The following is a 23,761-nucleotide window of genomic DNA, read 5'->3' on the forward strand; positions in this document are numbered from 1 at the left end:
TTTTAGAGCCCAAAAAATAAAGCCTGTCAGTGTTTCCACTGTTTCCCCATCTATTTGCATGAAGTGATGGGCCCGGATGCCATGATCTTAGTTTTCTGAATGTTGAGCTTTAGGCCAACTTTTTCCGTGTCCTCCTTCGCTTCCATCAGGAGGCTCCTCAGTCCTTCTCTCTCCGCCGTAAGGGTGGTGTCATCCGCATGGCTGCTACTGTCACTGTGCCTCCCCTTCTTAATGCGACGGGGAAAGCGAGGTTCAGAGGGGGAGATCACAGCTTCTAGAGTGATGATGGGGCCCAGGGTCTCCCCTCTCCGCCCCCGCCAGCCCACCAGGACCTGCCGGTGGGACCAGGGAGCCAGGCTCCCAGAGGCCCAGCCTACTCAGCAGCAGGGCTGGGGGTTCGCCGTGTTCTCAGCAAACAACCTGATTTTCAGCATGCACGCCCAGAAGCATAAACCACAGCCACAGAGACCACGGAAAACACGCAGCAGTTCCTCAAAACACTAAAACCGGGACCACCGTACGATCCACCAATTCCGCGTCTGGGTATAGATGGGAAAGAACTGAAAGCAGGGACTCAAACAGACGCCAGCACGCCCAAGCTCACAGCAGCCCGAACGAGGAAGTGGCCCAAGGGTCCTCAGCCCACGGGCCGTCCCTGCCAACAAGGGAATGTCACTCAGCCTCAAGCAGGAAGGGAGCACTGAGACAGACTGTAGCCAGAGGCCCCAAGGACCGCAGGCTCAGTGAGGCCAGCAGGCCACAGAGGACAAAGACTGTGTGATCCACTCACACAAAGCTCTGGGGAGGCAGAGCCCCGGGACGGAGAGCAGACGGCGGGGGCCAGGGGCTGCGGCAGGCGAGGCGGAGCGAGTGCTAAACAGGGACAGGGTTTCGGTTTGGGAAGAGGAAAAAGTTCTACAGATTAACTGTACAGTAAGCACAGCGTGAGTGCACTGAACGCCACTGAGCTGCACACCCTGCTTTATTATTATCTTGTGACGACGCTGTGCAGCATGTGAGGTCTCAGTTCCCTGACCGGGGCTGGAACCTGCGCCCCTGCCGTGGACCCACTAGACCACCAGGGAAGTCCCTGAACTGTACACTTAAACAGTAAGCCATGTTTCGGTTGCTATCGTTTAGTCTCTAAGTCATGTCCGACTCTTTGCAGCCCCGTGGACTGCAGACCCCCAGGCTCCTCGGCCTGTGGGATTCCCCAGGCAAGGATGCTGGAGTGGGTTGCCCTTTCCTCCTCCAGGGGATCTTCCTGACCCAGGGATCAAACCTGTGTCTCTCTTTGCAGGCAGATTCTGTACCCTTGTGCCATCAGGGAAGCCCCCAAGTCATATGTATATTTCGCCCAATATTTATGTCATATTTTATTCATATGTATTATGTGTATTTTGCCATATTTACGCAAACAGAGAAAGGGAGGGAAAAACGAGAGGGCACACCAAACTCTAAAATAATCTATAAATCTAATGTGGTCCCCAGAAAAGAATAACAAGGTTTCAGAGGAAGCAAGACAAGCCGCGTCTACAGCTTATAAGGAGAAATAAGCCAAACAGCCGGGAAAACCCTGACAAGCACGAGCGAGGAGGGAGACTGGCAGACTGGCCTTGCCACAGAGTAGAACACGATGGAGGGACTTCCCTGGTGGTCCAGTGGCTAAGACTCCACACTCCCAGTGCAGGGGGCCCAGGCTCGATCCCTGGTCAGGGAACTACGATCCCACATGCCACAAATAAGACCCGACACAGGCCGATATATAATTAAAAAAATAAATAAAACACCACACAGCTACAGTCCCGAGCTGCCAGTGTGATGACTGCACGTGAATACTGGGCGGGGCCACGAAACAAATCAGCAGAAACAGACCCAGACTGAACTGGGGTCAAAGGGGCCTCCTAGGCCAGAGGGAGACACAGCCTTCGGCAAATGGAAAGATAACCCTGGAGCCACATCTCACACCCTCCCCAAAAAACTCAAAATGGACCAAAGACTTGAGTGTAAAATAAAGAAGGCTGCAAAGGAGCCGGGAGTGGGGGGTTGGTACTCAGATCCTGGGGCTGGACAGGGTCTTGCCAAGCAAGAAACACAACACATGATAAAGAAGAAGACAGATTACCCTAAAAACACATTTCCACAAGGCAAAAGCCTCCACCAGTAGTCAAATATAAATGCTAACACAGAGAAAAATATTTGCAACACATATTATGAAAGATTAATTTGTCTAACTTTGAAAAACAGCCCTGGAGGAAAACAGCCAAGTGATATACAGAGTCCACAGCAAAAGAAAACAAACAGTCCTTAAGCAAATGAAATGGCAATTAACCTTCACTTACAAAGAGAAAAACAGAAATTAAGATTACACGGGGAAGCCATTTCCTGAACAGATTGGCAGAGACGCAGCGTGTGGGTGAGACCACGAGGAGGCGGGGTCCCCCAGCTGGGGGTGGAGCGGAGCGCAATTCTGCAAAATCCAGTGAAATCACACTTCCGCTTCCAGGAGTGTCTCCTACTCACGCTTGCAAAATGACGTGCAGCGAGGCCGTTTCATACAGCGTGCACCAGCTACCTGCCTGGAGCAGGGTCCTTGCGAGTGGGTGTCCCCCGCACCCCTGAGTCCTGGGACTATGTGGGGGGAGGGGGCATGTGGGAGGGAGACCCAGCAGGGGCTTCAGCCCTTCTGAACAGACTTCATGTGTGTGTGGACCAGATCACGTCAACGAGGTTCAAAATTAAGGTTTTAAAATAACAGAAATAGAAAGGGTTCAAACAAAACGGAGAAAGAGCTAAAAAAGCCCTCACTCAGCACAGCAGGGGCCTCTCTCCTGCTGCTCAGAGCGAGGTCCAGCAGCCTGGAGGTCCCCAAGACCCTTCCAGGATACCCAGGAGGCCAGATCTACTGAGTGGCAATCCTGAGACACCCTGTGCTTCCCAGACTGGTCCTCCCGGTGGGTGTGGGGGTGTGACAGGTGTGGGGGTATGATGGGTGTGGGGCCTGGAGAACCCGGCCGTCCTCCGCTGACCAGACCTCGTTAAGGCAAAACCACCAGTTCCCCTTCATTAATTTCCCCCATTTTGGGAAAACTAGTGATTTTTTTAAAAAAGTAAAAATACACTATGATAACGTGAAAGGGGTTTACAGTGCTGCTGCTGCTGCTGCTGCTGCTAAGTCGCTTCAGTCGCATCCGACTCTGTGCGACCCCATAGACGGCAGCCCACCAGGCTCCCCCGTCCCTGGGATTCTCCAGGCAAGAACACTGGAGTGGGTCGCCATTTCCTTCTCCAATGCATGAAAGTGAAAAGTGAAAGTGAAGTCACTCAGTCGTGTTCAACTCTTCGCGACCCCATGGACCGCAGCCCACCAGGCTCTTTCGTCCGTGGGATTTCCCAGGCAAGAGTACTGGAGTGGGTTGCCATTGCCTTCTCCATTACAGTGGGCAGTTTTTGATAAATCAGCATTTGTAAATCTCCTAGCTTAATTTCTAACACGGGAAAGAGCAACGGATACATCTCACACAAGCAGACTTTCCGGTGACTTCGCTAACTCATGAGCAGAGGGGTTCCGAGATTGGAGCCTGAGACCCCTCAGTCTCTCCCAGGGATGCGGGGAAGGGCTGCAAGCACAGCTTGGACACGGTGCCCAGAGGGCACCCCCACCAGCATGAGGCGCCCAGGACCCCAGCCCTAGGCTTTGAGCAGCTGAACCTGGGCACCAGTAAGGGGCTGTGTCCACAGACATAACCCAAGATGCAGGGGTGGGGGGTAGAGGCAGAGAGTCGGCCACATGTGCGAAGTAGGCTGGCCAGCCAGCCTGGCCTGGACCCCATGCCCACCCCCAGCCCCCGTGTGCCCTGCAAAGTGGCCCAGGGTCTCACACACACCACGCCCCGGCCCAGGCTCCTCGGTGGGGGTGGGGGGCCATGGGCTGGAGGCTCGGCACCAGGAGAGAGCGTGGCCTTGTGGGTGGGGGTGGGGGGAGCTGAGCCATCCTGCCCTGAGGAGAGACCCTCACAGGGACCTAACATCCTGCCACAGGAGAGTGGCAGGTGGGTGCCGGGCTCAACCAACACTTGTGGGCATGGTTACAAGCTAGAGACAGGGTTCTCCAGGCCCCCGGAGCTGCCCATCTGGAGACATCGAGGCGTGCAACAGCCCGTTTCCAAAAGAGGTGCTCTGGAAAGAACAATTCGGTGGCTAAAGGGCTCCTCCGTCTGCAGGACCCTGGGACAAATCGTCTTGTAAATGACAAGCTGTCCCGGAGCCTGACAGCTGAGACTGCAACACTTCACTTTACAGGAAATTCCACGGGGAGAGCGCATCACTGGTAGCAAGATGCACCTGGGATTCTCCTGACCCGGCCTCGAGCGGAGGGCCCCACGTGGGCAGCGCCTTCGGACAGTTGCTTTCTTGCACGGGGGATTAAAGCAGAGCAAGTCCTCGCTCCGGGAGGACAGACGTGGCGGCAACCACCGGCCCACGTGGCTACGATGCTTCAGGCAGCTCAACTGCGCACACGTTTGAAGCTCCGTCCAGAGAACCAAGTGAAGACACGAGAAGCGCAGGTTACAGCCCCAGGAGACACCAGCTCTCGGTAACCCAGAGCGCAGCTGTGAAGGTAACGGCTCAGCGTCTGATGCTGCGACCACTCACACACACGGGCCCCTCCACCTGGGCAGCTCCAGGGCAGGACTGACCACACAGGACTGGCGCCCCAGGTTCCACCAATCTGCTGGGGACCCGCTAGTCTCGGGGCATCCTGACCTGACCCCACCTCTCAGCCGGCCGGCCCCGCACGGCCCGTGTCGCAGCGCTTCATCGTAGGCCGGGCAGGGGACGTAAGGGTCTCTCACATCAGGCCGTGCACAGACAGGGCCCCACACCTCGTCAGCTGGAATCCTCGGGCAACGAAAACCAATGAGCAAGACAGAGACCACCCCCGCCCCACCTCCCCCTGACACCACATTCCCGGACTCCACCTACCACAGCAGAAGAGAACCAAATGGCTCGCTAGCATTTTCAAAGCCTGACCACAAAAACACAGCCACTGACAAACCCTTAATGTGCTAAAAAATCATACCCATCGGAACACGCCACGTCCTGCTGCATCTGAAAGACGAGTTAGAAAAGCAGGTAAAATGGATAAAAACCTCCACGCTCTATAAACTTGCCCCCAGAAGAGTAGCCTGCAAATACAGCTGCCCTTGTTTTCGTCCTAATTAAAACCCGGCAGAAACCCGAGGGCGCTCACTCAGGGGTTCCCCCAGACCCGCGTCAGCACAGCTCACCACACGTCCTCACCCACGCGCCGCAGGGGCTCCAATCGCCTCTCGAGGAAAACCGGACATGCCACGGAAACAGACTCCCGGGCAGCCGGCGGGCTCCAGGCTCCCGATCCTGCCAGGATCCGCCGGCCCTGGGCAGCCGGGCTGGTCTGCCCAGGGGGCTCCCGTGCCCACACCCAGCCAGGCCACCAGCACCAAAGCATCAAAGCACCTGCTCGCTGGCTGCAGCCACTTCAGAACCCTCCCAGCCCATGGCCGAGGGGCCGGAAGGGCTGGTCCTGCATTCCCCAGGGAGGGCAGGACTCAGGGAGAGCAGGCGTGGACGCCTGGCTTAACCAGACGGACAGGTTTCCAGTCGCACCTGAGGAGGCGGCTGGGCCACCCTGCAGCTCAATCAGGAGACCTCAGCAACAGCGGGAAAGGCCCTGAGAGGACAAGACAAGGCCACCTTCCGAGCCAAGCCTCTCAACTCCGAAAGGGAACAGAATCCCACCAACTGGCTCAGTGGAGAAGCCAGGAAGACCTACAAAGCCCTGCCAAGCACCCTTGCACTGCCCCCCGCCCCGAGCTCCAGGAGGCCCGGCCCCACCACCCCCAGGAGAGGGGTGAGGCACCCACAGTTATCACGCAGGTGCTGCGGCAGGCGACCCACGACCCCGCAACCCCGCAGGAGAGGCGGCCCGGACCCCCGTCGCTCCCTCACACGCACCTGGGCGGGCTGACAGCCCTGGCCCATCCCTGCGACGGAAGAGGGAAGACTGCAAGGCTGGGTCTCGTCACGGGGAGCTGGGCTGGGCACCCGGCAGCCTGTCCGGGGAGGTGTGGGGGACGCTGCGGCCACTCGGCCCCCAAGCCCCTCTCGGAGCGCTGGACCCGCGCACGCATGACCCTGACCTTGTCCAGAGAGCCCTGCCCTCCAGTCCAGCCGCCGGGGACCTGGGCTCAGTGTGAAGGGCAGGGGGTGGCCGGGCCCCTCACCAGGAGGCCAGCCCATCCTTCCCCACCGCGAGGCCCCAGCCAGGCTGCCCCTTTCCCCGACGAGCCCACAAACAGGGCAGCGGGAGCATCTCACACCAGAGACCCGGGAGACCCGGCTTGGCCGCTGGCCGTGGGCAAAGGGCCCATCACCCGTCACCCCTGCCAGGCGGGCAGTGCCGGGTGGTGCTGCAGGCCGGGGGTTCTCTGCATTCACACAGGGAACCCTCCATGACCCGGGGGGCGGTGAGCCAGAAGAGCTGCTCCCCTGGTGACCACTTGCGTGGCGCAGGCCAGGGGGCGCACGCAGGGGGGGTGTCGGCCCCCAGAAACGAGGGAGCTGGGGGCACACAGCTGAGATCTGAGGCTCAGCGATGGGGGGGAGTCCAGAAGGCCCCAGCATCTGGTGGTGAGCTCGAGGGTGCCTGTTACATTAAAAGCTATGAACTAAACAGACCAGAGGTCCTGCATGACCAGAGAAGGCTGCACACCGTGACCCAAGGACTGTGATGTCCCCGATTCAAAGCACCTACTGTCCAAAGACAGGAAAAAAAGAAGATCCGGCCCACAAGTCTCCCCTGAAGAGCCCCCTTGAAGCCCATACACTCTGCTCCAGAAACTCGGTCTCAGAGGGCAGTGCATCCTGCTACCTACCCCCCACGTCCGGCGGCCGAGCAGCTGAGAGGCCCCCGGACCATCTGCTGGATGGACCAGAGCCACCGGACCCTCTGCTGCGTCCGTCTGAAGGCCTCCCATTAAGGACGCTCACAAGCAGGCTCGCCTGCAGGGAAACTTGTAGCTAAAGCTGTGTTTAGAGGAAAAAGAGAGTCGGCAGCTGGAAATCCAGCCACAGCTTGTCAGAATTCAGCCTCAAGTCAGAATCCATGAGGACTTTTTAAACATCTCCAAAACACTGACCTCTGCTCTGGGTGAAGTGTGTGTGTTTGTTGCTCGGTCGTGTCTGACTCTTTGCAACCCCATGGACTGTAGCCCACCAGGCTCCTCTGCCTAAGGGATTTCCCAGGCAAGAATACTGGAGTAAGTTGCCATTTCCTTCTCCAGGGGATCTTACTGATCCAAGGATCGAACCCAAGTCTCCAGCAATGTAGGCAGATTCTTTACCTTCTGAGCCACCAAGGAAGTCCCTGGGTAAAGACGAGGGTCTACAAACCAGGCAGCAAGGTCTCGATGTTACTCAGGCAGGAACAGTATTTGTAACCATCTGAAAACAGTGAAGACAAAATCGATTCCTTTATGTTTGTGTTGCAATGATTTTTTTTTTAAAAACTGACATGGAGAGAATTCTAATTTAGGTTATGTTGGTGCACAAAAATAATCCCAGAGTAGGGTTCGTATCTTCTAATTACACAGAATTTAGGACAAAATATTCATGCAAGTGATTCTGAAATACTTTATAAATAGGTCACCATCAGCTCTTTCTATTGCCAGGAGTTTTACACTCAGCACAGCAGGGTCAGCCTGTGTGTGCAGACCCAGTGACAGGCAGGGGCCTGCGGTACCCTCCCATGGTGCCAGTCACGTCCTGGGCTGGCTGAGGACCAGACTGACAGTTTGTAAAAGCCAGTGGGAGGGCTGGTCTGAAAAATGTAAGCCTAGGGCTTCCAGGTGGCGCTGGTGGTAAAGAACCCACCTGCCAACGCAGGAGACGTAAGAGATGTGGGTTCAATCCCTGGGTCAAGAAGATTCCCTGGAAAAGTGCATGGCAACTCACTCCAGTATTCTTGCCTGGGGAGTCCAATGGACAGAGGAGCCTGGCGGGCACGGTCCACGGGGTCACAAAGAGTCAGACACAACAGAAATGACTTGGCACATGTGCAAGGAATGCAGAGACTCTCAGGACGGAAACCCACTGGTGGAGAAGGCGGCGGGCCCCCCCGGTCTGCTCCCAGCCGAACATGACACGGGCAGGCGCGAAACCCAACCCGGCCGGGCCCGCCCTGAGCGGCCGAGTCAGCGTGAGGCCTGGGCACGGCGTCCTCACTGCAAGGACTCAGTGCCAGCAACTCACTTCAGTGGTGGCGCTTTTTTCCTTTTTTTTTTTCTGATATGAACCATTTTTTAAAGTCTTTATTCAGTTTGTTACAGTATTGTCTCTGTTTTTTAAAGTTTCAGTTTCTCGGCCACCTGAGGCATGTAGGATCACAGCTCCCAGAGCAGGGATTGAACCCACTCCCCGTGCACTGGAAGCCAAGGTCTTAATCGCTGAACCACCAGGGAAAGCCCTGCTTCGTATTTCTAATCACAAAGTTAAGGGGCTAATTATCAAAGATACACACTTGTGTAACTTAAAAGGAGAATGATGGTCAACTCAAGTCAGCGAAGTGGGGAGTCTGGGGGGACGAGCGCCAGCTGGTGCCCCCCCAGCACACCCTGATGCCCTCGGCCAAGCGCCGGGCCCACCAGGGCAAGGGCACGGACCCTCGCAGGGCCCACGGTCAGTGTCCCATCAACGCCACGGGCCCGCCCCTCCCTTCGTGGGGGGTGGGAGGCGGGTAGGACTCGGACCTCCTGGGGGTCTACCCAGGGACGTCAGCCTGGCCCTATTTAGATCTGGTAAACGTGGGCCCAAAACCACACAGTCCACTATCTGACACAACAGCAGTTCAGTCCTGAATCAGATAACCAAGAAGAAGAGGCTTTCCCAACTGTGTGGGCCATCCCCTCATCAGGAGCCCTCTGACCCCCACTCACTCATCTGCCAAGCAGAGACAAGGTGGTCCCTTCCAGGGTGGCTGTAGTGGGGGGCAGCCACCCACACACACCCCCTGGCCCCACCAAGGGGGGTCCTTGCCCAGGGCATCCTCAGGTAGTCTGCCTGCTGCCCTCCGGCCAGCCCGGGCCCCACCCCATCCCTCTGGGCTGGTGAGGAGGGTTCCCCAACATCCCCAGGCTCCTCTGAAGACAGCCGGTTCCTCCATGGCAGAGGCGGCTGCCTGATGCAGACCATCACGTGGAGGCTTCTCCATGGCTGGCGAGCAGCCATGTCTCTCCTCCCGCCTCCAGTGGGCCGGTCTCTCGCCAACGTGGATGGACCCTGGCACCCTGGAGGCCTGACTCCCCTTCCAGGCGCTGCCAGGGGGCCTTCCCAGAGGCCTCTGCTCCTCGCCTGCCAGGCGGAGGCGGGGATGTGGGCGGTCACGTGGGCTCCCGGCCGTGCGTGCTCTGTCCTTCCCACCTACAGGCAGGTGCCCGGGGCTGGCAGCCCATGAGGGTTACTGGGGCAGACACGCGTGCCAGGCCCTGCCCGCCGCGGAGTCACAGTCTTAGATGTCCAGCTTCACAGGCGATACTCGGGCCGAGCCCAGCACCACGCCCCCCAGACCAGCACTGGTCACCGTTCCCCCGGGACGAAGGCTGCCACGGAAGGAGCAGTAGGCACGGGGTGGTCCCCGTGGCCTGGCCCGCCCTCCCGGGCCATCCTGCCAGCAGCTCTGCCCGTGACCCCACCTTGGGCCCAGAGCTCTCTGCCTGTTGACTCAGGTTTCACTTCCTCTCCCCCAAAGCTGCTTGGCGGCAGTGAAGCCACACGTCTGCTGAGAGCAGGGTGTACCTCAGTCCTCTAAACCCCTGCTCCCGCTCCAGCACCCATGGGTCCCTGCCGCCACCCGCCCCCTCCAGCCCTCCCCGACTCTCGGATGCTGACATGGCCACGCATCTCCCAGCTGTCTCCAGCAGTGGTTGTGAAACAAGACACTTTTCCCCCTGATCCAGAAGGTACTCACCTAACAGGATGGAGGGGGCAGGGCCTGGGGGCATGCCGCAGGGGAACGGCCCCCACCGCAGGCAGCACCGGGCACAGGCCCTCAGGGGGACCGCCCATCCAGGCAGTCTCCCCCCGACCTTCCTCTCTGGATGGACCAGGAGAAGGGCTGCAGACACCAGCCCCTGGATGCCGAGGCCGGCACAGGACCCCAGGGGCACGGCCAGGGGATCAGAGAGGGGGACACCGCAAGGCTCAGCCTGCAGAGATGGGGGGCGGCGGCCCCCACCTGGCCCACCCCGGCCCGTAGCCTCCAGGGCTCCACCCCTGGGGCCCCACACCTGCGAGATGACTCATACCTCCTCAAGGAACAGCCATCGGCAGCGTGAGCGTCCGAACCTGGTTCTTCTCAGAGGCAGATTCTGGTGATACCGGAGGTTGGTGTGTTTTCTCAATGACTCAAGTTGCATCAGAGTTCTAAATGCCAAGCTCCTGCCCAAGGCCACCGCTGACACCCATCTCCTGGTCTCTGCCACCCCAGGAGGGCATGGCTCCCCTCCCCCCTCAGCCATCACTGCTCAGACCGGGCTCCACCCAGGGGTGTGGCACGGCACCCACCACACAGACCCCATCCCGATGGTAGCTGTGACCCCACAGATGATGCAGCCAGCCCGGAGCTCCGCAGTCGGAGACGGGGAAACACGTGTCCAGCTGAGTATCCCCTGGCGGCTGCCTGTGGCTGTCATGGGGGACCCTGCAGACCCTCAAATATGAACCAGGAAGCAGAAGGGATGGGGGCGGCAGGGCAAGGAGCTGGGTGGGGGCACCCAGCAGGGGAGAGGGGGCAGTGAGCAGGGAGAGCCGGCCAACAGGACTGCAGCAGGTGGCCTCCAACAGGGCAGGGGGCTCACTCCCGGGCAGCACCCCCACCCAGGGCAGCCCCCGCCCGCTGGGCCCCTGGCCAGCTCCCCCCACCTCCTCAATGTCCCCTCGCAAGACCAGGGGACGCATGGCAGCATCTTGGTGAGGGCCCAGCCCTACAGCAGGGGGACAAGCGCCTTCAGGGTGCTCAGCTGAGGGGGCGGGGAAGGGACAGATGACCACGTGCCAGCCACGTGTCCCACAGGCCCGCCCCCACTGTGGCCCGAAGCCCAGGCCTGCCAGAGGGGTAACCACACGCTAGCGGGGTCTCCAGGAGCTTTGGAGAGGGGCTGACCTTGGGTAGACTGACCCAGGCCAGCTCCCGCCTCTCCCAGGAAGGGTGACATGGTGACCTACAGGTATAGACGGCACTGCGCGAGCAGGGCCTCCCCACGTGTGTAGACAGCACTGTCCACACCCAGCCTGGCCCACGACATGTGGTGCACGGGAACCGAGACGCTGAACCACGCACAGAGGCCAGCCGGGGTCCTGTCCACGGTCCTCACCATGTTATTAAGAGGGACACCCACGGCTCCAGGCTTCTTCCGAGCCTGTCCACGTGGGCAGGCAGGCCCCTTTTCTCTGAAGGGCAAAGCCAGCAAACCCCCAGCCGGGACCAGGGTGCCTGCCCCCTGCCCACCAGCTCAGCCCTAAAAAGGTAGGCACCCAGCCGCCGCTCACTGCCCCACCTGCCCGGGGTCTGCTCAGCAGACTCCAGCCACCCCGCCCGGCCCCCAGGCCCACACACGGGCAGACGGAGCCCTGCCAGAGACCTGCCGAAGCCGGCGTGAGGCCCGAGAAAGCCTGAGCAGAACTCCCCCAGTCCTCTGCTTCCCAGAAAGGGACCCAGCCTCCGAGCCCCGGCCCTGCTCCACATGCTCTGCTGCGAGTGCCCGGGCCCGCCAGTGTCTGAGTCAAGCTCCAAAGGGTTCGGCCAGCAGCCCTTCTCCTCATGCAGAAAGAGGCCGGGCCTCCAGGCTGTGTTCAAAGCTGGCTCCACGTTCGCATTTCAAAGGGATGCCAGGACTGTGCCTGTCCCCACAGGCTGGGGAGGGGGGTGACCAGGCATGGCGGGGAGCCCCCCAGTTCCCTTTCTCTCTCCCTGCAGACCTCCTGGGGCAGGCTGTGGCCCCCTAGCCTCTGCAGGGCCCGTGCACTGCACAGAGAACACCGAGCGGCAAGTGTTCCGAGACAAACAGCAAGGACCCGGACAAGCGGGAGCTGCGTGTACACAGCACTCCAGCCCTTGAAGCCACTCCCCAGGGCCCGGGACAAGGCTGACCCCGCTCCGCAGGTACGCTGGAACTGAGGGGTTACGTCAAAGGATGGCGAACGGGGGGGCCGGGTCTCCTGCTGCTGGAACGAAACTGACTCATCAGTGAGCGGCGACTGCAGCCTGGATCACTGGAAGGAGCTCACATCTCCCTGAGCGCAGACAGGGGCGGCCACGCACAGGAGCGGCTGCAGGTGTGTGCGTGCCCACACTCTGTGCACCCCGCTCCGCCAGCTGAGCGGGCCCAGAGCAGCGACACCTTGGCAGCACCAGCCCGGGCCGGGCCCGGATCTTGGTTTCCGAAACTGTCCTCCAGTGAGAGGAGAACTGGCCGATGCCAGGGCTGGGAGCCCCCGTCGGGCCAGGAGGAAGGAAGGAGCTGCCCAAATCGCCCCACGTTGACGGGGGCTCATCAACAGAACCCAGGAGCCTCGTGGAAGAGCTCCCAGCGGCCAGAGCTGGAACAACTGGCCCCATACAAGAAGTAAAGTGGAACCGCACTGGAACTCAAGGCATAAAATAAGTACATGTGAATCCACACTGACATTAGAAATGACTGAACAAATGAATAAATGAGGGAGAAGAGACAAGTCCCCATTCAGAAGATTCCAAATCACTTACAGACACCCTATCCTCAAACCTTCCTTCCGAGAAGGACGGCACTGAGAGAGGGGAAAGGGTCCGTCTACATCACCTGGGCGACCGCGGCCAGCATCACAGGGACCAGTGACGTTGACGGCACGCGCCCTGATGGGGGGGGCGGTGAGGGCCCTTCACCTCTCTGCTCTTCCTTCCAAAACCCACGACCCCCGTCTAACCCGGAGGAAAACATCCAGTTCTGACAGGGGGTTTCCAGCTGCCCAAACTCCAAGGGAGACGGATCTGCAGTGAACCTAATATCCCTCAAGACTGCAGTGCCCTGCTTGCTAACGCAGGGGACGCGGTTCCCTCCCTGGTCTGGGAGGAGCCCACGTGCTGCTGAGCAACTAAGAGCCCCTGCTCTGTGACAGGAGAAGCCACGGTGCTGAGAAGCCAGCGCCTGCATTACAGAGCGGCCCCTCTCGGCGCGATTAGCAAAAGCCCGTGCACGGCAGCCGGGAATAAACACATTAAAAAAAAATTCCTCGACTGTCAAGTCATCAAACACAAGAGAAGTCCAAGAAACTGTCCCCGTCCAGAGAATTGGAAAGAGACGTGAAAACTAAATGTGACACGGTGTCTCGGGTGGGGTCCTGGGGTAAGAAAAAAGGACATTGGGTGAGAACTAAGGAAATCTGAACAAATGACAGACCAGTTAACGACGTATCCACGCTGGTCCTTTCATTAATGGTAACGCTGTTCCACGCTAAGGTATAAGATGGTAGTAATGAGAGAGACTGTGGGAAGGGACAGGCACCGGGGTGCCCTCTGTGTGATCTCTGTAACGTTTCTGTAAATCTAAAACTGTGCTAACAAACACAGTTGATTATTTTAAAAAAAAAGAAAAGAAAACCAAACACCCAGCTCAGTGTGGGGCAGGGCGGGCGGGGCGGGGCAGGGCGGGCTCAGCGCTTCTGCCATCACACCCAGGACACCCACAGCCAGACCCGGGCCTGCCCTTGAGCCGCTCTGGAGGACACAGACGGCAGAGTTGCAAAGTCAAGTGATCATACACTAACAGAGGTAATCAAGAGAGAGAAACGGCGGGGCAGCCAGAGAGAGAGCCCGTGGGACCCACAGCTTCACAAACACGCCACGCCCCCACCATCTGCAACCCTTCACCCCCAGACCCTGTCTCCAATGAGGCCAGCCAGGGAAGGGATGAAAACAGAGACCCTTGCCCCCCAGGAGCTCAGAAGGCAGGCAGGTAGAGAGAGGGCCACACACAGGACAACAGGCACAAGGGCCCTAAATGCGGGGGCGAGGGAAGGCCAGGAAGGCTTCCTGGAGGCGGTGACCTTCGTGCAGCTCACAGGAGAGCTGGGTCGAAGGCCACTGAAAATGAGTCACGTGAATTGGCTCACGGTGCCAGCACGGAGTTCTCAGACAGCCACCAACTCTGACCTGACCCCAGGTGCCTGGTGAGGCAAGGAAAGCCGCCCCAGACTCATGAGAAAAGGTGGTTCAGGGCCACCCGGGGTTGGGAAGAGAGGCCGCACTTCAGAAGAGGTGCCCAGTGCAGTTCTGCCACTGCACGCTGCTGCACAGATGAAAACGCACCCCGCTAAGTGACGGAAAGCAGAGTCCAACGGCACCGGAGCGTTATGATTCCAGATAGGAAAGGTCCCGGACAGGCTAATCCGTGGAGACAGAAAGCAGATTAGCGGTTGTCAGAGGCTGGAGAGAAAGAGGGAATGAGTGATTGCTAAAGGGGGTGATGAAAATGTTCTAAAATTAGATTGTGGAGACGCTTGCACAATTCTGTGGGTCCGCTGGAAGTCGGTGAAGTGCACTCGCGATGGGTGGATATCACGGCATGCGAACTGGACCTGGGTCAAGTGTACCCCTCTCACCGTCCAGGCCTGCCCCCTGCCCTCGGGGAGCCCGGGCCTCCCCACCGCCAGGCCCCCAGCTTAGCTCAGCCGCAGGTGGGCTCCCCACAGCCAGTACCCCAGGACCCAAAGCTGCTGGCCCCTGGAGGCCAGGGTGCAGAGGGGGCCCCCCGAGGGCAGGGCAAGGCCATGGCCTCGGCTCATTGCAAGGAGTGCCTCCACTCATTCCTACCCTGGCTGTTGAGACCAGGACAGACAGGAAAGCGCCAGCCCCTGCCTCCTGGGAGGAGCACAATGACTGGCCGGGGAGGGGGCAGCAACTGAGGCGGGCTCTGTAGTCAGGGTGCCCAGGGAAGGCCTCCCCAGCAAGGCGGGGTGGAGCAGAGATGTGCCCAACACAAGGGTCTGCCGTGCCAACAGCCCTGCACGCAGCACCCACCGACCGAGGTGGAGAGGGGAGGGCTGGAGAGGGAGGCTGGGCCTCTCAGACCCAGGGCTGGGCTCAGCAGTGCCCACCCGGTACTCCACGCTAGGGGGCTGGGGGCCTCCTGCCTCCCTGTGCCACGTACCCCACCCACACCCCACCCAGAGGGAAGGGCTGGAGGCAGCGGCGTGTCCCACCAAGGCGGGGACCTGATCACAGAAGGGCGAGTGTTCCCCGGGGGGCCCCAGACCACCAGCCCTGATGGCGCGGGCACGCTTGGTTTTCCCAAACTGGGTCTGGCAGCACCTGGGGTTTCGGGGTAGGCACGCCTCCCCCAGCAAAATCCATTCCCTAGGGACAGGGACAGGCTCTCTGAAGGCCTCCCCGCTTCACAGAGGGAGCCGCCCAGGACGGGAGTCAGGTGTCACTCCTGGGGTGTGGTCTGAGCTCCCAGGGGACAACCAGGGCCACTCCACCCAAACCAGCCAGTGCTGGGGAGGGGGTGCGCTGCGCTCCTTAGCCACGACTCTCCTCCTGGGGGATGCGCAGTGGCTGGGGCCCCCACCCAGGGCCTCCCTGGGGGAAGCGGCGCGGATGTGCCAGCTCGGGCCAGGGCCAGTTTTCAGGCCTCCAGTTTCTACATTCCACACCTAGACCTTTGTTTCCCGAGGCCCAGAAAGGCTAAGCATCTTGCCCGAGAACACACAGCGACAGACTGGGCATTTTCCCCACTTGACCCCACCCTGCATACGGTACTCAGCTTAGGAACAAACACCCAACTCTGCCACTCACCAGCGTGTGGCCTCAGGGAAGTTAAACTTAACTTCCCTGTGCCCAGGCTGCCTCATCTGTGAGGGGGAGCGAAGAACAGCCCCGAGCTCCAGCCGTGCTGCAAAGCAAGCACGTGAAGTGCAGGGAGCGCGATCAGGCCTGGGCTAAGAGGCGCTCTTGCCATCAGCACACCTGTGATAGCAGAGACTTCTCATCGGGACCGTAACTCACTCCTTGTGTTTCTTTCACAACCCCCAGAAATTCCACTGATCAACAAGAGCACAGCCTCTGCAGCCAAACCACCCGAGTTCCCATCCTGGCTGAGCCTCCTAGCTCACTGGGGGCTGAGACCAGCCGCCCACCTCTCCAGTTTCTGCATCTGCGGGAAGGGTGATAGCTAGGCTGTGAGAACCACGCCGGCAGTGGGCGAAACACACCGCGCACAACGTCCATCTGACGCTGAACTGAGCGATTTCTATTACCATTGTTTTCTTTTTTTTTTGACAGACCAGTACTTCTTGTCTGCCGGTGTAACCACTGGGGACTTTAATCACAGGGCTTAAACACAGTCACAACCCTGATTATAACTCAAAGGCCAAACAGTCTTAACGAGAGCCCCGCGACGGCGACTGTCATTAGTGGTGAATTACAGTCCCAAGCCGCCGCCCGGCCCCTTGATTCAGTCCACGCACCGACGCTGGAGGCGCGGAGAACACGGTTTTCTCTAATTAGGGAAATCCTCACTTTCTTGCTCCATCTCTGTCTGTAAAAGAAGTCAGACGGCCTGCCTTTAAGTTCTCAAGTGAACCGATCGCCTTTCTCCGACGGCGGCCAGCTCAGAGCAGACGGCAAGGCCACCCCTCCACTGGGCTGGCTGGGCCTTCACCACCCTAGTCATGATGTAAGCATCCCCGTCACAGACCCGGGCCTCCTCCCCGCCCCGCAGCCAGCACCTGAACTGTCACCCCCAGTACGAGGGCATTTTCTGGCTTCTGCCCAGGACAAAGACCCAAGGACAGCCGCCACTGCCATACCACCCAAAAGCCGAGAACTCAGACCTCGACCCTCTGTGGCGCCCAAGGCCCCCAAGCGGTTTTCCAGTCCCCGACCAAAGGCCTTCCGAGCACCACCTGAGTGGCCACAATGCAGGTCTGTGCTCATAAACAGAAGCTGCTCGCCCCGGGCCAGAGCGTCTGTATTCCTCCTTGTCGGCACCTTCACAGCCCACATCTCATTACCCACCCCGCCCCATTCATTTTTAAATTCTTTAAGAACAGGAAGGCTCTGCTACACACCCCAAGGCTGTCCGCAGCCCCGCTGGGGAGCAGATGGTCTCCTTCCTGGCGGGTGAGGAGCCCCCCGCCCACCTCACAGGACAGGGGGCAGGCCGGTCACGTGGCCCCCACGGGGTCTTCCTTTCCAGCGGGCACATGCCCTCTGTGGACGAGCTCCCTAGACGCTCAGTGAGGCCCCAGTGCGCCAACGCCACAGAAGCCAGCCATCCGGACACACACAGGGGTTCAAACGCCAGAAGCCCCGCGAGAAGGGAGATCAGCCCAGGTCCCCGAGAGGGTGCGGCCCCCAGAAACGAGGGCCTGGCTGGAGGTACACCGCTCCACAACGGGAACCCCACTCCCACACAAAGCTTGGGTGCAGTCGGCTTCAAGAGGGAACTCCCAAACCAAGACGCATGGGGAGCTGGAAGGGGCCCCCTACCGTCCATGAGATGACCGGAGACAGGTGGCCCCGTCCACCCGTCTGCGGGTGCTCAGAACCACCCACGTGGGTCAGACCCTGGAAACATGGAGGGGAGCCCTGCGCTTCTCGACGACACTGACTCACGCGATGCGCGCTGGGCCTGGCGCTGGGATCCCTCACCCCTAACATTGCTCAGATATGCGGATTCAAAGAGGAAGCGCGCTTCAGGCTTGCAACCTCCCCTGGCAACATCACTCTCACTAGAACCTAATGATACTTTGTGTTCATCGTGCCCAAGCCATTACTCTATTCCATCAGAAAGCAAGAAACAGTGATTCAGGAAAAGCCGGCCCAGGGCTCCTCGTCTCTGGCTGGCGAGGGTGAGGCCCAGGAGGGCAGGGGAAGCAGGGGTCACACGGAGCTGCCGATCATCGGCTTCCTGACGCCCGCTCTGGCTGGAGAGATGACAGGAGCGCCTCACAGGCCAAGGGCTTGGAGGGACCACCAGGTTCTCCTCTCATGAAGGGCCCCTGCCTGCCTTGGTGGGAGATGCAGGCTCAGGGCGGCCAGGATCACGCAGGACACACTCGGAGACGTCCCTGTGTGGCTTCCAGGAAATGCCTCTCCGGAGCGTGGGAGGGCATACAGCACAGGGACAGGCCCTGCCCATCCCCAGGCCACACCCCACAGCCCATCAGCCACAGCAGCCAGCCGAGAGAAGGGCGAGGAGGGGAGGCATCCACGTAGACGCCCCAGGGCAGTGGCGGGGGTGGGGGCAGAACCCACCTCCCCAGGCCCCAGGACTAAGCTGGCACATGCTGTCCCCATGAGTCCAGCAATGTCCAGACTGCGGGTCAAGACCCCTGCCCACGGGCACAGTGCTGCAGAAGCAGCAACATCAAGGCCGAGGCAGAGGGAAGGTCAGGAAGGCCAGGCCCCAGACCTGGACCAGGCAGGGAGTCTTCAGAGGGGCGGCGGTAGAAAGGAGTGGCAGGTTTACCGAGGTCCCTGATCCCAGGGGTCCCAGCTACCTGTTGTGAGACTGTGGTTTCATCCTAGCAGGAGACAAGGGCAAACACCTGGAACACATTCACCCAGAATGTCCCCAAATGGACCGGGGACACACGAGCAGAGTCAGGGCAACAACAGCCGCCCAGAAGGGAAGGGCACCGCGGCCTTTCCTGGTGTTGGGATCTCTGCCCTGGGTGTGTCCAGTCTGGAAGTGGGGTGGGGGCTGCACCATCTAATGCTGTCGTCAGCCCCCTCCCCGCTTACTGCTGAGGAAACTGAGGCAAGGGAGGGCTCCAGGCCTTCCTGCCCAAGGTCACCGAGCAGATGCCATGCAGACAAGACCCCAAACTTCTCTCTCAACCGCTGCACAGCCCAGCTCATCCTGCCAGGCCCAGGCCTGAGATAAGTCCTAAGGCCAGGCTGCGATGGGGGCTGGGGCCCAGGCACCTCCATTTTGTGGGGGGGTGATAAACAGAACTAGGAAGGCGAGAAAGGAACCCGGGGCTGCAAAACGTGTGCCCAAACCAAATCCTCCCCGCCTCCGGAAATGTAGGGCTGGCAACACCTCCAGGGTGGGCTGGGCTTCCCTCAGGTCCAGGGCCCAGGCCGGGGCACGGACAGGTGCCCCAGCCCACCTAGTGGTAAGCCTGCCCAGGAGTGCAGGGCCTGCCCGGGTCAGGGGGCGCCTCAGGTTGGGGACTGCTGCCCTACGCCTCACCTCCCGGCGAGGCTGGGCCCCAGCAAAGCCCCACCAGCTAAAAGTCCGGAACAAAGGGAAAGGAGACGGGGCAAATCGAGGGGTGCGGGGAGGGCAACTTTTTGGCGGGGTCATCTCCAGGGGCATAGGGGCCGGGGTCGCCCTCCACCTCTCCTGTGTCCCCCAGGAGTGAGTTCCTAAGAGGACATTCACCACGCCCCAGCCTGGACCCGGCGGCCTGCGCCCCACCGACCACCCTCCCATCTCAGGCTGCGCGCCCACGGGACGTCCTCCTCTCCCCGGCCGGCCGGGCATGACGCGGACCCGGAGACGCCGGGGCCCGCGCGCGCGGGAGGTGGGTGGCCGTGACGCGCGCCCAGGCCGCGCGGGACCCGGGGGCGTGTATGCGGGGCGCGCCCGCGCGGGTCCCGGCTCGGAGGGCCGCTGGCTGCGGACGCTGGGAGGGCACTGCCGGGCTTCGGGCCGGCCAGTCCCCGAACGGGTCTGCGTGTCCGGCGAGTGGGCGTCCGCGTGCGCGCGCCGCTTACCCTGCGCGGAGATCGGGGCCACCTCTCATCCACCCGCCGCCTCGGCGCGCCCCTCGCCAGCCGCCCGGCCGCGCTGCACCTGCCGCCCGCGCGGGAGCCGAGCGGCGCCGGGGAGCCCGGAGGAGGCGGCGGCCCCGCGGGTCCGGGCCACTAGCGCGGAGGCGGCGGTGGCGGCGGCGGCGGCGCCAGGTCGCGCGCTCGCGTCCCGCTGCGCGGAGTCTGCGCGCCCTCGGCCTGGCCTGCGCAGCCGCCGCCACGCCCTAATCCCCGCCCCGCGTCGCCCCGCCCCAAGACCTGAGCCGGCTCGCCCCGCCCCGCGCCGCCGTGCCACGCCCCGCGCCGCGCCTTAAAGGAGCCGCGCCCCCTTGCACGGCCTTGGATCTCCCCTCCCTCCCCGGCGCGGCGGTCCCGCGGGGGCGCGCCTGCCCTGGCGGGTCCGCGCGCGAGAACGAGCGCGGTCACGCGGCGCCGCCTTTGTTTGGGTGGCGCACGTGCGCCCCCGCCACCTGCACCCACGCGGACGCGCAGCGGCCCCTCAGTGCGGCCTTCCGCCGCCTGCGCCCAGGGCCTCGCGGCCTCGCGAATCTATAGAGCGGACGCCACGGGCACAGCCACGCACGGGCACGCGTGCCGCTGCCCCTTCATCCGCTGTCCGCCGGCCACGCATCCCAGGGGCAGCCACAGTGGGACCGCCTGTGGTTCCGACCTGGGTCCAAGACGGCCACACTCCCGTGGCGACCACATCCCAAAGGAAACCGCCTTTGCCCTGACGCCACGGTGCCCACGAGGGGAGGGAACCTAGAGCCTGCAGGGGAGGGTCGGTGCGGGGCACGCACCCCCTCTAGGCTGGCATACCTAGCAAGGGCTGAGCCCCACGCCAAGGGAGGGGACTCCCTGTCCTCAGGATCTGGACTGCTTTCTCTAAGTCGCACCCTTGTCATTCAAGGAATGCCCTCCACCAACCCTCCACTCTCCTGCATCTCCCCTGCGGGGAGACCATGGGGGTGGAGGTGGGGAGAAAGCTAGACCTGTCTGACTCTTTGCGACCCCGACCCCATGGACTGTAGCCCGACAGGCTCCTCTGTCCATGGATTCCCCAGGCAAGAATACTGGGGTGAGTTGCCATTTCCTTCTCCAGGGGATCCTCCCGGTGCAGGGATTGAACACAGGTCTTCTGCATTTTAGGCAGATTCTTGACCCTCTGAGCCACCAGGGAAGCCCCCCTACCAAAGAGAACCCTGCCCATCCCTAGCCTCCAGAATCTAAGGCTGGCTAGCTCACAGGTAGAGGGGACCACACCTCCAAAACCACAAGTCCTTATCCTGGGTTGGGGGGCCCCACAATTAACTTCTCACCCAAGCCTGACCTGGGGAATGCTGCTGGGGCTTGGAGTGGGAGGAGCCAAAAGACCCCGGACCCCAGGGCCCCCCACCCCCAGCCGTCTCAGCCACCTCTCCTCCCCTGGGCCCTCTGGGCTCTGCCTTGATCGTCCCATCTGCTTTATGTGTCTTCAGCCCAGCTCCCCTGCTCCGCTGCAAACCCAGTGACAGTGGGAGTCCTCCAGGCACCTCTGAGAATCCACAGCTAACCCCGCACCACCACAATGCCCTAATGCACCTCCCCACCTCCAATCCAGTCCTCAGGTCTCCCAACTCCAGTGCTCCGGAAGCATTCCCTGAGGCAAGTGTCAACTGAAAAAAATTTGCGCAGCCTAAAAGTCGAGAATTATGTTTTATTTGGCAGACTCACTTAGCCTAGGATGGCAGCCTTTCAGATACCAAAGAGGTCAGGTGAGGAGCCTTGGGCTTCCCTGGTGGCTCAGCAGGAAAGAATCCACCCGCAACGCGGGAGGTGCTGGTTCAATCCCTGAGTCGGGAAGGTTAGCCGGAGAAGGAAACGGCAATCCACTCCAGTACTCTTGCCTCAGAAATCCCATGGACAGGGGAACCTGGAGGGCTGCAGTCCATGGGGTTGCAAAGAGTCGGACTCAGAGACTCAACAACAACAGGATATACACCAGTTTTGGCTTGGGGGATAGATAGAGAAAAAGTAGTTGAACAACAAAAGATTACTGATAATCACAAAAACAGACATCTCAAACTAAAGATTTTAGTGCTTTTTCTTCATGGATCACAGCCTTGTCGAGGTAAAGGGGCTTGTGTAACTCAAAGAAGCTCTATGAGCCAGGCCATGTAGACAAACAGGTCACGGTGCAGAGTTCTGACTAAACGTGGTTACCTGCAGGAGGGGGTAGTAAACCGCTCCAGGATTCTTGCCTTGAGAACCCCACCAACAGTATGAAAAGGCAAGAAGATACGACCCCAGAAGATGAGCCCCCTAGGCCACAAGGTGTCCAGTATGCTACTAGGGAAAAATGGAGGGCCGTTTACTAATGAAGAGGCTGGGCCAAAGCAGAAATGATGCCCAGCTGTGGGTGTGTCTCATGGTGAAACTCCAGTGCTGTAAAGAACAATATTGCCTAGGAGCATGGAATGTTAGGTCCACGCGAGGTGGATGTGATCAAGCAGGAGATGGCAAGAGAGGACAATGACGTCTTAGGAATCAGTGAACTAAAATGGACCAGAATCGGTGAATTTAATTCAGATGACCATTCTATCTACTACTGTGGGCAAGAATCCCTTAGAAGAAATGGAGTAGCCCTCATAGTCAACAGTAGTCCAAAATGCAGTACTCGGGTGCAATCTCAAAAATGACAGAATGATCTCGGTTCATTTCCAAGGCAGGTCATTCAACATCACTGTAATTCAAATACATGCCCCAACCAGTAACACTGAAGAAGCTGAAGTTGAACGGTTCTATGAAGACTTACAAGACCTTCTAGAACTAACACCAAATAAAGATGCCTTTTTCATCATAGAGGATTGGACCGCAAAAGTGGGAAATCAAGAGATAACTGGATTAACAGGCAACTCTGACCTTGAAATACAAAACGAAGCAGGGCAAAGGCTAACAGAGTTTTGTCAAGAGAACACACAGGTTGTAGAAACACCCTCTTTCAACAACACAAGAGATGACTCTACACATGGACATCACCAGATGGTCGATACCAAAATCAGATCGATGATATTCTTGGCAGCCGAAGATGGAGAAGCTCTCTAACAGTCAGCAAAAACAAGACCTGCAGCTGACCATGGCTCAGATCAACTCCTTATTGCAACATTCAGACTTAAATTGAAGAAAGTGGGGAAAACCACTAGGCTGCTCAGGTATGACCTAAATCAAATCCCTTATGATTACATAGTGGAAGTGACAAATAGATTCAAGGGATTAGATCTGATAGACAGAGTGCCTGAAGAGCTATGGATGGAGGTTCGTGACCTTGTACAGGAGGTGCTGACCAAAACCATCCCAAAGGAAAAGAAATGCAAAAAGGCAAAGTGGTTGTCTGAGGAGGCCTTACAAATAGCTGGGAAAAGAAGAGAAGCAAAAGGCAAGGGTGAAAGAGAAAGATACACCCAACTGAAGGCAGAGTTCCAGAGAACAGCGAGGAGAGATAAGAAAGCCTTCCTCAGTGATCAGTGCACAGAAATAGAGGAAAACAGTGGAACGGGAAAGACTAGAGATCTCTTCATGAAAACTAGAGGTATCAAGGGAACAAGGATGCAAGGATGGGCACGATAAAGAACAATAACAATATGGACCTAACAGAAGCAGAGGAGATCAAGAAGAGGTGGCAAGAGTTATACAAAAAAGGTCTTAATGACCCAGATAACCACTATGCTGTGGTCACTCACCTAGAGCCAGACATCCTGGAGTGTGAAGTCAAGGTGCCTTAGGAAGCATCACTATGATCCAAGCTAGTGGAGGTGATGAAGTTCCAGCTGAGCTATTTCAAATCCTAAAAGTTGATGCTCTTAAAGTGCTGCACTCAATATGTCAGCAAATTTGGAAAACAGCCATGGCCAGTGGACTGGAAAAGGTTAGTTTTCATTCCAATCCCAA

The 23,761-nt window shown here is 59.4% G+C and overlaps 1 protein-coding gene across 2 annotated transcripts in view; it reads right to left on the reverse strand.

Annotated features, from left to right (window-relative positions):
• The window catches only part of GRAMD4 (GRAM domain containing 4), a 66,985-nt gene extending 46,985 nt beyond the window's left edge, over positions 1–20,000 (reverse strand). Inside the window, exons 1-2 of one of the 2 annotated variants that reach the window (XM_055561802.1) lie at positions 19,799–20,000; positions 7,386–7,485 (exon numbers count right to left, since the gene is read on the reverse strand). Coding sequence is in view for 1 of the 2 variants with exons in the window: in XM_055561738.1 (XP_055417713.1) it covers positions 19,799–19,827 (29 nt within the window). In the remaining variant the exon portion in view is untranslated. The remainder of the gene's footprint in view (positions 1–7,385; positions 7,486–19,798) is intronic. The other variant, XM_055561738.1, reaches the window with a different exon arrangement.
• Positions 20,001–23,761: the final 3,761 nt, after the last annotated feature.

This window comes from Bubalus kerabau, chromosome 1 (genome assembly GCF_029407905.1).
Source record: "Bubalus kerabau isolate K-KA32 ecotype Philippines breed swamp buffalo chromosome 1, PCC_UOA_SB_1v2, whole genome shotgun sequence".
In the NCBI taxonomy this organism is placed as follows: domain Eukaryota; kingdom Metazoa; phylum Chordata; class Mammalia; order Artiodactyla; family Bovidae; genus Bubalus; species Bubalus kerabau.